The sequence below is a fragment of the Macrotis lagotis genome, chromosome X, assembly GCF_037893015.1.
Source record: "Macrotis lagotis isolate mMagLag1 chromosome X, bilby.v1.9.chrom.fasta, whole genome shotgun sequence".
Classification (NCBI taxonomy): Eukaryota; Metazoa; Chordata; class Mammalia; order Peramelemorphia; family Peramelidae; genus Macrotis; species Macrotis lagotis.
In genome coordinates this window covers 297,232,621-297,245,746 of record NC_133666.1, presented here as the reverse complement: position 1 = coordinate 297,245,746, position 13,126 = coordinate 297,232,621, and the positions used below count along the sequence as shown (strand labels likewise).

At 32.9% G+C, this 13,126-nt stretch overlaps 1 protein-coding gene across 2 annotated transcripts in view; it reads left to right on the top strand.

Annotated features, from left to right (window-relative positions):
* The window catches only part of WDR7 (WD repeat domain 7), a 483,043-nt gene that overhangs the window by 142,340 nt on the left and 327,577 nt on the right, over positions 1 to 13,126 (top strand). For both annotated transcript variants that reach the window (XM_074208025.1, XM_074208024.1), the window contains 2 exons: positions 1,465 to 1,583; positions 3,471 to 3,594. In XM_074208025.1, coding sequence (XP_074064126.1) covers positions 1,465 to 1,583; positions 3,471 to 3,594 — 243 coding nt within the window. The remainder of the gene's footprint in view (positions 1 to 1,464; positions 1,584 to 3,470; positions 3,595 to 13,126) is intronic.

Genomic DNA, 13,126 nt, shown 5'->3' with positions numbered 1-13,126 from the left:
AAGGATGAGGACTTAAGACTGAATCTGTTTTTGGTTTAGTATTAATGCCAAAGATATGATGATAATATCAATAAAAAGGGAATAGCAATTAATAATTAGAATCATAGTTCTGTTTTGAAAGATGAAAAATCATTAGTGCTAAATGGGAAAATTGTGATCATGTTAAAATATTGTGTGACTCCCTTTTCCCTTCACCCACAAAAAATATGACCATAGGTTTTTGTGACATTTAAACATATATTTTTTACTTTTTTATTTTTGGTCTGGCCTTATGCCACAGTGTAGGGTCTTAGAATATTGCCTGGGACTTTAGGAAGTTAAGTGATTTGCCCGAGGTCACTTAGCAAGGAAATGTAGAGCTGTTGTTTGAATGCAGATCTTTCTGACTTCAAGGCCAGCTTTTTATCAGCTATGTCAAGATACCTCTAATTTTTTTCTTATTAATAACTGATGATGCTTAATCATAATGGTTTCCTGTTCACAAATTTAAACCTTATTCAGAAACATTCCAAGTTATGATAAAACTGTTTATTGCAAAACATTCTTAATTATTTTTAAGACTTGAAAATTGCCCTTTTAGAGGCATTTCAAGACATCGACTTTATGTAGTGTTCTTATTTTAAATGATTAAATCAGAAACTGTTAATATTTACAATGAAAAAAGATGTAAATGTAATCAAATAGTTTAGGTATATTTTAGTCATATAAAACAGTGTTGTTTCCTGGATCATAACATCTTTTCAAATTTACAGAAATCTATTTTGAGAACAAGAAGATTGAAAAAATAATAACTTTCTTCCTCCTCTAGTTTGAAGTGATTGCAACTCATAGAAGTTTTACTAGGATTATTTTTCCCTTCCAAAGTTGGCACTCTGTTTATTCACGTCTAATATGAATACTATTGAAGACCTTGAAATCTGGTTGTCTAACAACAATTCCTGGCACAACAGGAATAAATTACCTTTTGCCATAGATAAGTCTTACAGGTGGCTGTATTTAAACTGATATGCACCCATTTTTTCATTGCTTCATGGTAACCCTTTAAACTATTTGAAAACAACTTCAAATGTGTACATTTATTGGGGTTTTTAAGCTGTTTTTTCCTATGTAACTTATTTTACTCATATTTTCCATTTTTTCCAATGACCTGCTTTTACATTTTGTTTTCTTATTTTGTATCTTATTTTACTTGGAAATTTTATTAAATAGTTGTTTTTTCTTAGAATTTTTGCAGACTTTAAAAACAAATGTTATTTTAAAGATTAATTTATGTTGATTTTTGGCTACCATACATTGTTTATTTTTTTGAATTGAATTTACAGTGTCTTCAATGTTGTATAAAATGTATATTATAGAGCATTTCAATGAACCTATGTATTTTTTATTTTCTTAGAATATAGCTATTTTAGTTTTTGGTGTTCTTGGTGAATAGATTCTTAATGTAATTTTTATATATTTCAACAGGATGGAGTCAGCTAGCTGCTATGCATTGTGTTATGCTTCCAGATCTATTGGGATTGGATAAATTTAGACCTCCACTTCTAGAAATGCTGGCTCGTAGATGGCAGGATCGATGCCTGGAGGTAATATTAAAGTTATACATTTAGGAAACATCTTTACTAAAATGCTTTTCTGATGCTCCTTCTTAGCATGCTCCTGGGATCTTAAAGATAGCCGTGAAGTTATAATTTCTCTAAACTTTTTTTATGTTTTTCTAATTACTTTGTGGAGAAATGTAGAGAGTGGCAATTTACAGTAATTTACATATCTATATGATATAGCAAAAAGAATGCTGGGAACTTGACTTCAAATCCTGCTTCTGATCTCTGGAGTACCTTTACCTCTTGATCTGTGATCTATGATCTATAAATGACAAATTTCGTAGATTTCATTCTCCCTATCAGAGGTTAGGATGTTTGAATTTTTTTGCCTTTATGTTAAAAATATGCAATGATTAAATCAGATCACAACCCAGTAGTAAAATATATTGTTTTATGTTGATGTATTTATGTTATCAGAAACTGTTTGAAAAGGTTCAACAACCAGAAGTTAGAAATATTTTTGTAAAAAAGAAGAATATAGAGCTATACAACAAATACTGAAGTAGGGAAAAGAAATTGTAATCTGCAGTTTGCAGTCTACCACTTCCTAGGAATGTCCCAGATATGTTTTAAACTTTTTTCCTTCATATAGTAGTATTTAGTTTTATTGTCACATTTATAAATATTTAAATTCATTTAAAAATTCCATTAAGTCAAAGATATTTCAGCTTAAATCTTATTTAGATATTATTGAATTTGTAAAATGACTTAGTTTTTCTGACATGATTAATGTGATTTTTTAAAAAAAAATCAAAAGAAATGGTACTTAAGTGTGTAGCTTTCATAAAGAGAATTGGTGATGAAAATTGGAACAAAAATTTATTTATCAATTTATTTATTGATTTTTCAAGGCAATGGAGTGACTTGCCCAAGGTCACACAGCTAAGTAATTATTAAGTGTCTGAGTCTATATTTGAACTCAGATTCTCCTGATTCCATGGTTAGTGCTCTATCCACTGCACCTCCTAACTGCCCCCGGAACAAAAATTTGATAGCTTTCTAATTAAAATGTTTCTTAGCATTTTCTTAAAGCAATTTATGATAGCACATAAGTAGAATTCTGTTAAGTACAGAAAGAATTTATAGACTATTTTGATGGAAAGGAGGATTTATTTTTGTTTTAAGATTATGTAAATCATATAAACACATATGGTTGTATATCTTTTTAACATTCATTAAATCTTACAACTTCACTAGTTTCTAGATGTCATAAGGCTAAAAAAATTAAATTAAAATAATTTTAATGAGTTTTATGAACATCTGAGATTGCCTTGAAATATGAAGACATTTGAGGAGACAAACCCAAAAACATCATCAGAATTTATTTATATTACCCATGAAATCCAGGAGGAGGAACTAGAAAGAGAAATTCCATTTAAAATATTGGCAGAAAATGCAAAATATTTTTGTGTTTATTTGCCAGGACAAATTCAGGAACTGTATGCACATTTACAAAACAGTTTTCACAGAAATTTCAAACAAATAAAAGAAATATTCCCTGCTCATGGATAGGCCAAGCTTAGATAATATATACATACGTACATATAGAGTACCTTGAGGGCAGGGACTGCTTTTTTCCTCTTTTGGGACCTGCAGTGCTTAGCATGGGGCCTGGCACTTATTAGGCACCTAATATTTATTGATGATGATGATGATGATGATGATGGTTATTATTATTATTATTATTAATTCTTCCATGAGGTGAGTTTTTTCCTTGGGTAAATAATTTGGCTTACTATATTCTTGTTTGCTTTATTTCATTATAGGTGATAAACCGAATCAAATACAGTTTTACTTCCCCTGTTCCTGTAATATCTATAAGTAAACATGCTCATGTTTTCTGATTTTTCCATTTATGTTTGAATTCAGGTAAGAGAAGCAGCTCAAGCTTTGCTGTTGGCTGAGCTAAGAAGGATTGAACAAGGAGGACGAAAAGAAACAATTGATGCTTGGGCTCCTTATTTACCTCAGTATATGGATAGTGTTATATCACGTAAGTTTTCTTTTTTACTTTTTTCTTCCAAAATTTTCCATTGATTAAAAGTTACAAGTTTTTAATAAGCAGAAAAATATTAATAGAGCCGAATAAGCATTTCATGGTAAATGTCATAACAGATCAGATAGCCTCTTCATTCAGGAGGAAGCTCAGCCACTTTTCCTTGCTTGACTTTTCCTTTAAAAGCATTTACTAAGACATGTTTACATTTTAAGAGAGGCAGGAAATTGTCACTTCTCTGAGATATTTCTAAAGCAATAGATAATTATTAAATAAATGAGATTTCAATACAAATTGAATTAATTTCTCTTTAGATTATTGCAGACTTTCTGTTTGTAGAGAATTGATAAGGTATTTTATTTGTGAATTGTGTGGAAGACAAGGGAATAGATATTGTTTCATTCTTGTTATCTTTGTCCCAAGGTCTAAGCATTTAGTGGCACATAGCAATAGTTTAATAAATGCTTTTTAATTAATTTTTTAATTTAAATGCCTTGTTGAAGTATGTAAAGGTTTTCATGTTTTAATATTATTTGGCCACTGGATCCAGATGGCTTTGGAGGAGAAAATGAGTTTGGTGGCTGAGCACAGCACCCCGCCCCCCCCCCCCCCGAAATCCAATTCACTACTTGTCATGGCATCATCATGGACTTCTTTGAAATCAGAGGACAAATATCATGAGAAATATTGACTTGTTAAAGGGAAACTGCAGTAGAGAATAACATCCAGAAACAAGGTAGCTCAAGCTATAGTTAGAGAAATTCTACTTGGAGAAGACATTGTAAGCTTTTGTTCAAGAAGGTGGTGGGAATAAATTATTTGTGGTAAAGTGGAGTTTTCCTGAAAACTGATTTGGACTGCGGGAATGGGATGCTGAATCTGTATTTAAAACTGTTTAAGGCAGAAGTTTGGGGAATAGAATAGAGGAAAGTGATGAGAAATAAGAGTGCAAAAGATAGAGTAACCCCAGATTTTAGAAGATTAGTAGGCTTTAGGGAGTCATCAGAAGGCCTTACTAGAGGAACAATATGAGTTTAATTTCAGTAGTGCTCTGAAGAATGGATTGGGGAAAGGTAGACTGGATTCTAGAATACCTGTTAAAACCCTATTAGAATGTAATTTCCTAATCCCTTTCAGTCTGGTTTCCAATACATCATTACTTGAAATTGCTCTCTCCAAGATTACTAATAATTTCTTTATTCTTATGAGTGTAGTACCTAAGTAGTCATAATTCCATAGTCAGAAATTTAATGTTTTTGGGATAGATTGATGCAAAGAAAACCTGTCTAATTTGGTGGTATTAGGAATAGAAAAGATAGGGATAAATTTAAGAACTAATTAAGCAATGTAGTAGAATAGAAAGATTACTTTTTTGGGAATCAGAGGACCTGAATTTGAATCTTGAATTAGTTAACTAATTATATAAGTAGTAAATAACCTGGGGCAAATAATTTAAAATCTAAGGGCTTCTATTTCTTTATTTTTGAAATGAGGGTGTAGAAACAGTTGAATTTTATGTTCCTTCTGGAATTAGTCTTTATGAGAGTTGAATTATGTGAAGGTAGACTTGTGAGGACTTGACAGCTGATTGTATGGGGAAGATGGAAATGGTAAAATCATTGATGACTTGAACATGTTGTGACTTGGTGTATAATGGTCCCATTGAAGAAAATGGGGTATTTGGAATGTCCCTCGGATGGATTATGTAATTAATGGGATGAAAGATAATAGAACTAGTTTTTTTTTTTATATGGAAAGACTAGTGAGTGACACTTCTGTACCGTTAACAGTCCAGTGTTTTTTTGAACCATTGTCATTTTATGACCTTCTTGAATTTGTCTACTGCAGATATCAATAAAGGCAAAAACATTACAAAATATGGAATAGAATCTCATGCAAAATCCCTTTCCTTTATCAGTATAGTCCCAAGCAAATAACCTAAAGCAAATAGTATGTTGCTTCTGTGTCCTTTTCTAAGCTGCCTTTGGATTTTTTAACATAGTTGTATTTATTCTATATGTAGCTCTGGGTCTATGTTTTCTACTCAGCCTCATTTCATGTAACTCTATGTTTCCTTGTAATAATAGTTTTTGTTTTTTATTCTTCCTGTGGCCTCATGTTGGTGGAGAAATGCTCAAAGTTTAGGCAAGCAGTAGGAACCACATGTCCTAACACAAAGTGGTAAATTTGACTTTTTATTCTGTATGTCATTATAAAGATGTTAATATAAAGAAATCCAGAATGTGGGATAAAACTAGCAATTTGACTATAGCTGTTGCTTATTGTACATTATTCAAAAGAAATCAAGTTAGATCAAATATGGTTATAGAAGCACAATATAGTAAGATGGTGTATACTCTTGTGTAAATCCAGGGGCCAAATCAGTAAATTATTTTGAATAAATATCAGTGAATATAGAAATTGTTGGTTTTGTTATCATGTGTGTTATCTACACAACTGCCAGAGCTGTCTTTCTGCCAAAAGCACAGCTGTTAATCACTTTTGGCTTGACTTAATGATCTTGCATCCTTTGAATGGAGGAGGAACCAGTAAGGGGAAATTCTCTACTAGATCTGATTCTCCGAGATATGGAGGCAAGAGAATACTGGTTTCTACGGTGGAAATGATATTCCCTTTGGTGGATATAACCATTATTGAATAGGCAAAGAGAGGAATGATAGACATTCCAGATTTTGTGAAAGCAGATACCAAAGAATTCAGAAGGAGAATAAATATATCTCATGGAGGGAAGTCATCATCCCAGTAGGGATGAAAAAAAAATCTCAAAAATTAAATTTTGATTACACAAAAGGAAATAATTCCATTGAGGAAGAAAAATGGACATTGTCTGAAGAGTGTGTCATGGATGAAATTAAATGTTTAAAAGATAAATTTATAATGAAAGCAAGGAGTATGGCAGGAGAGTGTTACAGGAGAGAGTATTGTAAAAGGTCCAAAGTTTAAGTACATAAGATCAGGAGAAGCTAAGGACAACAAAAAGATACTTTTTAATAAAAGATACCTTGGGGGAAAATTGGAGATAGAATTGCTACTTGGAATGAATAGAATGATTATAACTGACACCTTAAAAAATGTTAAACCAAGACCATTGTGGAGAGAGTGTTGGTATATGGTTTTCTTTTTGCTGATTATTGTGCCCTCATTGCAGCCTCTGAATCTGAGATGCAATAAAGTATGGATCGATTCTCTGCTGCTTGTGCTGATTCTGACTTAACCATTAATATTGGGGCAACTAGATGGCTCAGTGGAGTTAGGAGAATCTGAGTTCAAATGTGGCCTGAGACACTTAATAATTACCTAGCTGTGTGACCTTGGGCAAGCCACTTAACCCTTACTGCCTTGCAAAAAAACAAACAAACCCTAAAACAATTAATGTCAAGAAAACAAAGGTGCTCCATTAGCCAACACACACCATCCATACATGAATCATTTGTTATAGCAAATGGAATTTTGAATATCATGGATAAGTTCACTTACCTTGGCTATATACTTTCCAGAGTGATACATTGAAATTAAGGTTGACATACACATTACCAGTGTTAGCTCAGGGTTTGGAAGACTGAAAGAAAGTGTGAGAGAGAAGTATTAGACTAATTACCAAACAGAAAGTCTACACAGAGCTGTTGTGCTGACCTCATTGTTGTATGTGTGTGAAACCTGGAGAGTCTACCAATACCATTCCAGGAAACTAGATCACTTCCATATAAATTGTCATAGGAAGATTGTGGAGATTACCTGGCAGGGTAAGACAGCAGACATTGAGGTCCTTTTTCAAGCTAAGCTGTCAGGTATTCAAACTCTGATGGGTTGACCACAGTGTTAGAATGCCAAATATACACTTGCTAAAAAGACTATTTTAGAGAGAACTCACACGGGGCAAGGTACTCACAAGGGGGGAGGGGCAGAAAAAGTAATACAAAGACATTTTCCTTAAGACCTTTAGAATTGATTGTGAAGCATAGGATATACTCATAAAGGACCACCCAACAGTATGTATCCTCTTTATAGAGGGTGCTCAGTTCTAAGAGCCAGGCAGAATGGAAGGAGCTGAAAAGAAATGTGAATTGCTCAAGTTTAGATAATCCCCACAGGTATTCACATGGACTATTTTTGCCCAACCTGTGGTAGAGCATTCCAAGCTCATATTGGTCTGATCAACCATAGTCTGACAGACTTGTTTTTAAAATAGTGATGTTGTTTGGTCCTCTTTGGTAATGAAGGACAAAAGCCAACCAATTGACAACAGACAAAAGATTGAGCTGCTTAATACTTTTTTTTGGCCAAGGAAAATAAATGATCTTTGCATTTGAAATGATAGACTAAAAATGATCAATAGGGAGATATGCCTGAAATAAATAAATAAGATAGTAAGAAAGCAGCAACCTTCCCTTTACAAATTCAAATCGCCTTGCCCAGATATACTACTACATGCTGAAGTACTAAAAGAACTGGAAGGTATAGTTCTGTAAATTGACTTGCATTCACACAAAAAATTTTAAGTTTTTTTTTTGCTGAGCCACTGTAAGTGATATTCAAAAGATTGTGGAGAATGAGAGATTCTACAGGACTGGGAAGGGGAAGATGCCTTGATTACAAAAAAAAGAGGAATATCAAACAGAATCTTCAAATTATAAGCATATCTTCAGTTCTAGGCATATCTAGGTGGAGCAGTGGATTGAACTTTGGACTTTAGAGTCAAGAAGTTCAGAGTTCAAATATTGCTTCTGATTCTTGGTAGCTATGTGACTTGGGTCAAATCACTTAACCTCTGTTTTAGTTTTCTCAATATAAAATGGAAATGATAATAATAATAGCATCCTACCTCTCAGGCTGTGATAATTAAATGAAAAAGTATGTAAAAAGCTTTGCCAAAAACCCCCCAAAAACTAAAGTAGAAAGAAAAGTGATGATTATTAAGAGGTTTCATCAAAACAGGTCATTGAATTCTTCTCTTATATAAATTTATATAAACTAGCAATAAGGAGAATGATATAATGCAGTTTTACTGACTTATAACAAAGTATTTGATGCTGATCTCATACTTTTATTGTGGAAAAGATGGAAATATATGGACTACATGTTAATATAATTAGATGGATTTACAATTGGTTAAGTGGCTAGACTTAAAAAGTAGACATAATTAATTGTTCACTATTAACTTGGCAAGTTTCCATTGAAGGGTCCCAGGGTTCTGTGCTTTTAAACCTTTTTTTTTTTCCAGACTTGGATAAAGGTTTATATAGCTTGCTCATCAAATTTGCAGGTGACACAAAACTTGGAGAGAGAGAGCTCACATAATGACTGATAGGATCCAAAAAAAGAGCATTAGGCTTGATCTAAGATGATGTACTTTATTAGGGAAAAATGTAGTTTTATGCTTGATTAAAAAAACCCAATTCCACAAATATAGGATAAGACAGGCATAGGTAGACTTAGACAGTTTCTAGGAAAAATAACTTGGTGTAACCAAATGTTAGCCACCAGTGTGATGTGAAATCTAGAAGAGAATCTATGAAGAGACTCATGGCGAACACAAATGAGGAAGAGGCAATCATCCTTTTCAATTCTGTCAGACCACTTGTGGAATATAGTTTCATTCATGGTGCTACAATTTTAAGGCAGAGATGTATAAGCTTGAAAGTGTACAGAGAAAGCCTAACAGGATGGTGAAGGTCCATGAACTCATACTGGATGAGAATGATGGAAGGAACTGGGATGTTTAAACAGAAAAGAGAAGACTTTTGGAAGACATTTGATCATAAGTAAAGGGTCTCAAACATAATAAAGTTTAAGCTGTGTTTGTCTAGGTAAGCAACCCTGTTGGAGCTATAACCTGGTAACTGTATTGCAGGTACTGCAGCCCTCCATCTATCATAGCTATTGAAGTTGAAGAAAAGAAAGATCTTGATGCAAAATAATTCTACATCAGAAACAGATATGGTTTCTATTCATTGAACTGATACTAAAGAAGATGAATTATAATCTGCTTTGGCTGCTGGACCTTTCCATTTAATTTGCAACTGAAATTTCCAGAAAATGTTTTTTCCCCTCTATTAATGTAATTATAGTGAGAGTATGGACTCTTGCCTTTTTATCTCCATATCTAGTGCTCAGCATAGTTTTTTGAACACAGTAAACACTTAATTGGTTTTTCTTTCTTTCAATCTTTTCCTGTGGTAACTTTAATAAAGTTGGTTATAGTAGTTATAATCACATGGTATTGACCAGTTTACATGCACTGAATATTTTATGAATCATGATTATTGAGTATGGTGGCCAGAGTTGCCTTTGAAGGATGAAAAGAGCTAAATTGTTTTACCTTATGAATTATTGTACTGTCACTTAAGGTCCTTATGTTAGTTAGCTCTGTGTGTGTGTGTGTGTGTGTGTGTGTGTTTTCTACTAAGATAAACACTATTAGTTTGTTTCACAAAGATTTTGAATGTAAGACAAATGATTCAGGACCTTCTTTCAGAATATTGTTTTGAACATTTAAAATATTTATTACATATTAGAATTTTTCAGGAAAATACTTTTTACTTTTTAGGAGATGAAGTTAGTCACCTTTTAGGTCATATACTGCTCCTTCCTTTGCCTTTCATTCCATATGGTAACTATCATAAGATTTACTATCACATGCCTTTCTCTAGTCATGATTCTCCAGACCTAAGAGAGTCTAAGGCTACAAACCTATTTATTTGTGATATCTTGTACTTTGGTTGTAAATATATATTAGTCATTTTTATTATATAAATCAAAATTTCCTCTAATAAGCATGCATTTATGATTTTTTGCAATAATGAGTAATATGTGCTAACAATGTTTTACTTTATATCAAATATTTATAAAAGGAATATACAATAGTGTTTAATACATATTAATGTCAGGAAGCATTGCTCTTTATTCTTGTTGTCTGCCTTGTTACTAGCGTCAGGATTATTCTTTGAGTTAGGGTTACTAGGGTTAGGACTATTTTTTCTTTCTCTCTTCCCTGAATATATGTTTGTTCAATGAAAACCTATCTAATAAATTGTTGAGGATTGACTTTCAGTATGCCAGAGTGTACTACCTACTTGTTTAACCTGAAAATGAAATTTTTTTCTGATGATTCTTAGGTAATAATCATTCTGAACCCAAATATGGATGAATAAAAATAAAGGTAGACTACATAGACACATATACACATGATGCATATCACAAGAATTGGCAGTGAAAAACTGTATTTTTATTGGTAAAACAGTAATTTGAACCTCAGAACATTTGTTGGGTGGTAAATATTTGCAAGAATGTTTGCTTAGAAAAGGACTACTTAAAGGAATTTAGTTTTCTTCTCCAAGACCAGGGTTACAGAAAATCCTTTTCATTATTCTTTTTTTTAAGAAGAATAAATTTTGGTTATGCAGTGTCTGTTCAGTTAATGGTAATTTAAGGCCTACTAAATGTGCAGTTCACTGTGTGGGGGATACAAAGAGCAGGAACAAGTTTAGGTCGATGTGAATGTATTACAATTATTTAATTTCATGGCAGAATGCAGTTGACTGGAAAAGAGAAGCAATGTGGTATAGTGAAAGATACTGACTTTGGATCCTTGCCTTTTGGAAAAAAATTATTTCACTCTTAGCCTACATACTGATTTTCCTCAAACATTGTAATCCTTCAGTTCCTCAACCTACTCATATTCTATGACCTTTTCCTCATCTCAGCTACATACAAAAAATAGATCTTGCCATCACCAACAAATGTGTTGTTTTTCCACCACTCTGTTTAATAATTCCAAAATTCTCTTATCCAACCATAATTTATTAACTTTTCATGATTCCATCTTTCATCTCCCTTCTTCTCTTACAAAATTCTACTTTTCTTTCTTTTCTTATTTTTTTTTTTTAGTTTTTATGCAAGGCAATGAGGTTAAGTCACTTGCCCAAGGCCACACAGCTAGGTAATTAATTATTAAGTGTCTGAGACTGGATTTGAACTCAGGTCCTCCTGACTCCAGGGCCAGTGCTCTATCCACTGTGCCAACTAGCTGCCCTTCCACTTTTCATTTTATCATGATTTCCAGTCCGTTGGTTACTCATTTCTCTGCTATGCTATCTTCCCCTGCATTAGTCATTCCTCCTCTTTTTCCCAATTTTGATCCCTTGTGAACAAATTCAGCTTTACACTTTCCTCCTTTGTTAAATCTTTAGCTTCCTTATCTGATTGCCAGTTATACCCAACCAAGGCTCACTTGAGATCATTTATCTTTGAATCACTTCAACTATTTGCCATCTTCCTTCATACACATATACTCCTGAACAATGATGGAGAAAATTAGGTAACCACATTGACCACATCTACTACCAATTTATGTTATAACTTCAATTCATCGATGCCAGCAAATTCCACCATACCTCCTTTATCAATTCATTTTCTTGCTCCCCAAACCTTTTCATCCCCCTTCAAACCTTCCATGGCTCCTCTCCCCAGTTCTCTCAGTTGAAAACATTGCTTCATATTTTAAAGAAAAAATTGAAACCATTTCTGTATTCTCTTTCTTCTCCTCTCTTCCTCATCTTATATCACTTAGGTACTTTTTGCCAATATTTCATTTACCCATGTCCTGTATGATCGAGTGACCTTACTCTTTACCAAGACTAATTTCTCTACTTTAAATATACACACATACACATATACACATAATTTTTCCTAAATATTGTTAAAAAAATTTTAGCAAATTTTTTAAAACAAATTTTAACAAATTCTATCCCTCCCTCCTGCCTTTCCTTTGAGACAGTAAGCAATCAGATATAGGTTTTACATGTGCAATCATGTAAACATTTCCATATTAGTAATTTTATACAAGTATAATCAAATAAAAAAAGAAAGTGAAAAATAACATGCTTTATTCAGTTTCTATTCAGACAATAACGGTTCTACCTTTTGAGGTAGATAGTATGCTTCATCATTAATCCTTTAGTATTTATATTACTGATTTTCTGTTTTCTGTAAAAAAATACTGATTACAATTATATTACTGATACCGTTGTATCATAGTTCTTCATCATGCAATAATGCTGTTACTGTGTACTATATTCTCCTGGTTCTTCTCACTTCACTTTTCATTTTTTCTGAAATCATCCTTGTAATTTCTTTTAGCACAATAACATTTCATCACACTTATATATGCATCACAATTTGTTTAGCCATTCCCCAATTGATGGGCATCCCTTCAATTTTTCAATTCTTAGCCACTATAAAAAGAGCTACTATAAGTGTTTTTGTACAAATAGATTCCTTCACTTCCCTTTTTTTGATGTCCTTTGGATATAGACCTAGTAGTCACATTGCTGGGCCAAAGGTACACACAGTTTTATAGCCTTTTGTTCTCTAGAATGTTTGGATCAGTTCACAGCTCCACTAAAACTGCAGTACTGTTCCAGTATTCCCACATTTCCTTCAATATTTATCATTTTCCTTGTTAGTCTTATTAGCCAATCTGGTAGGTGTAAGATGGTACCTCAGAGTT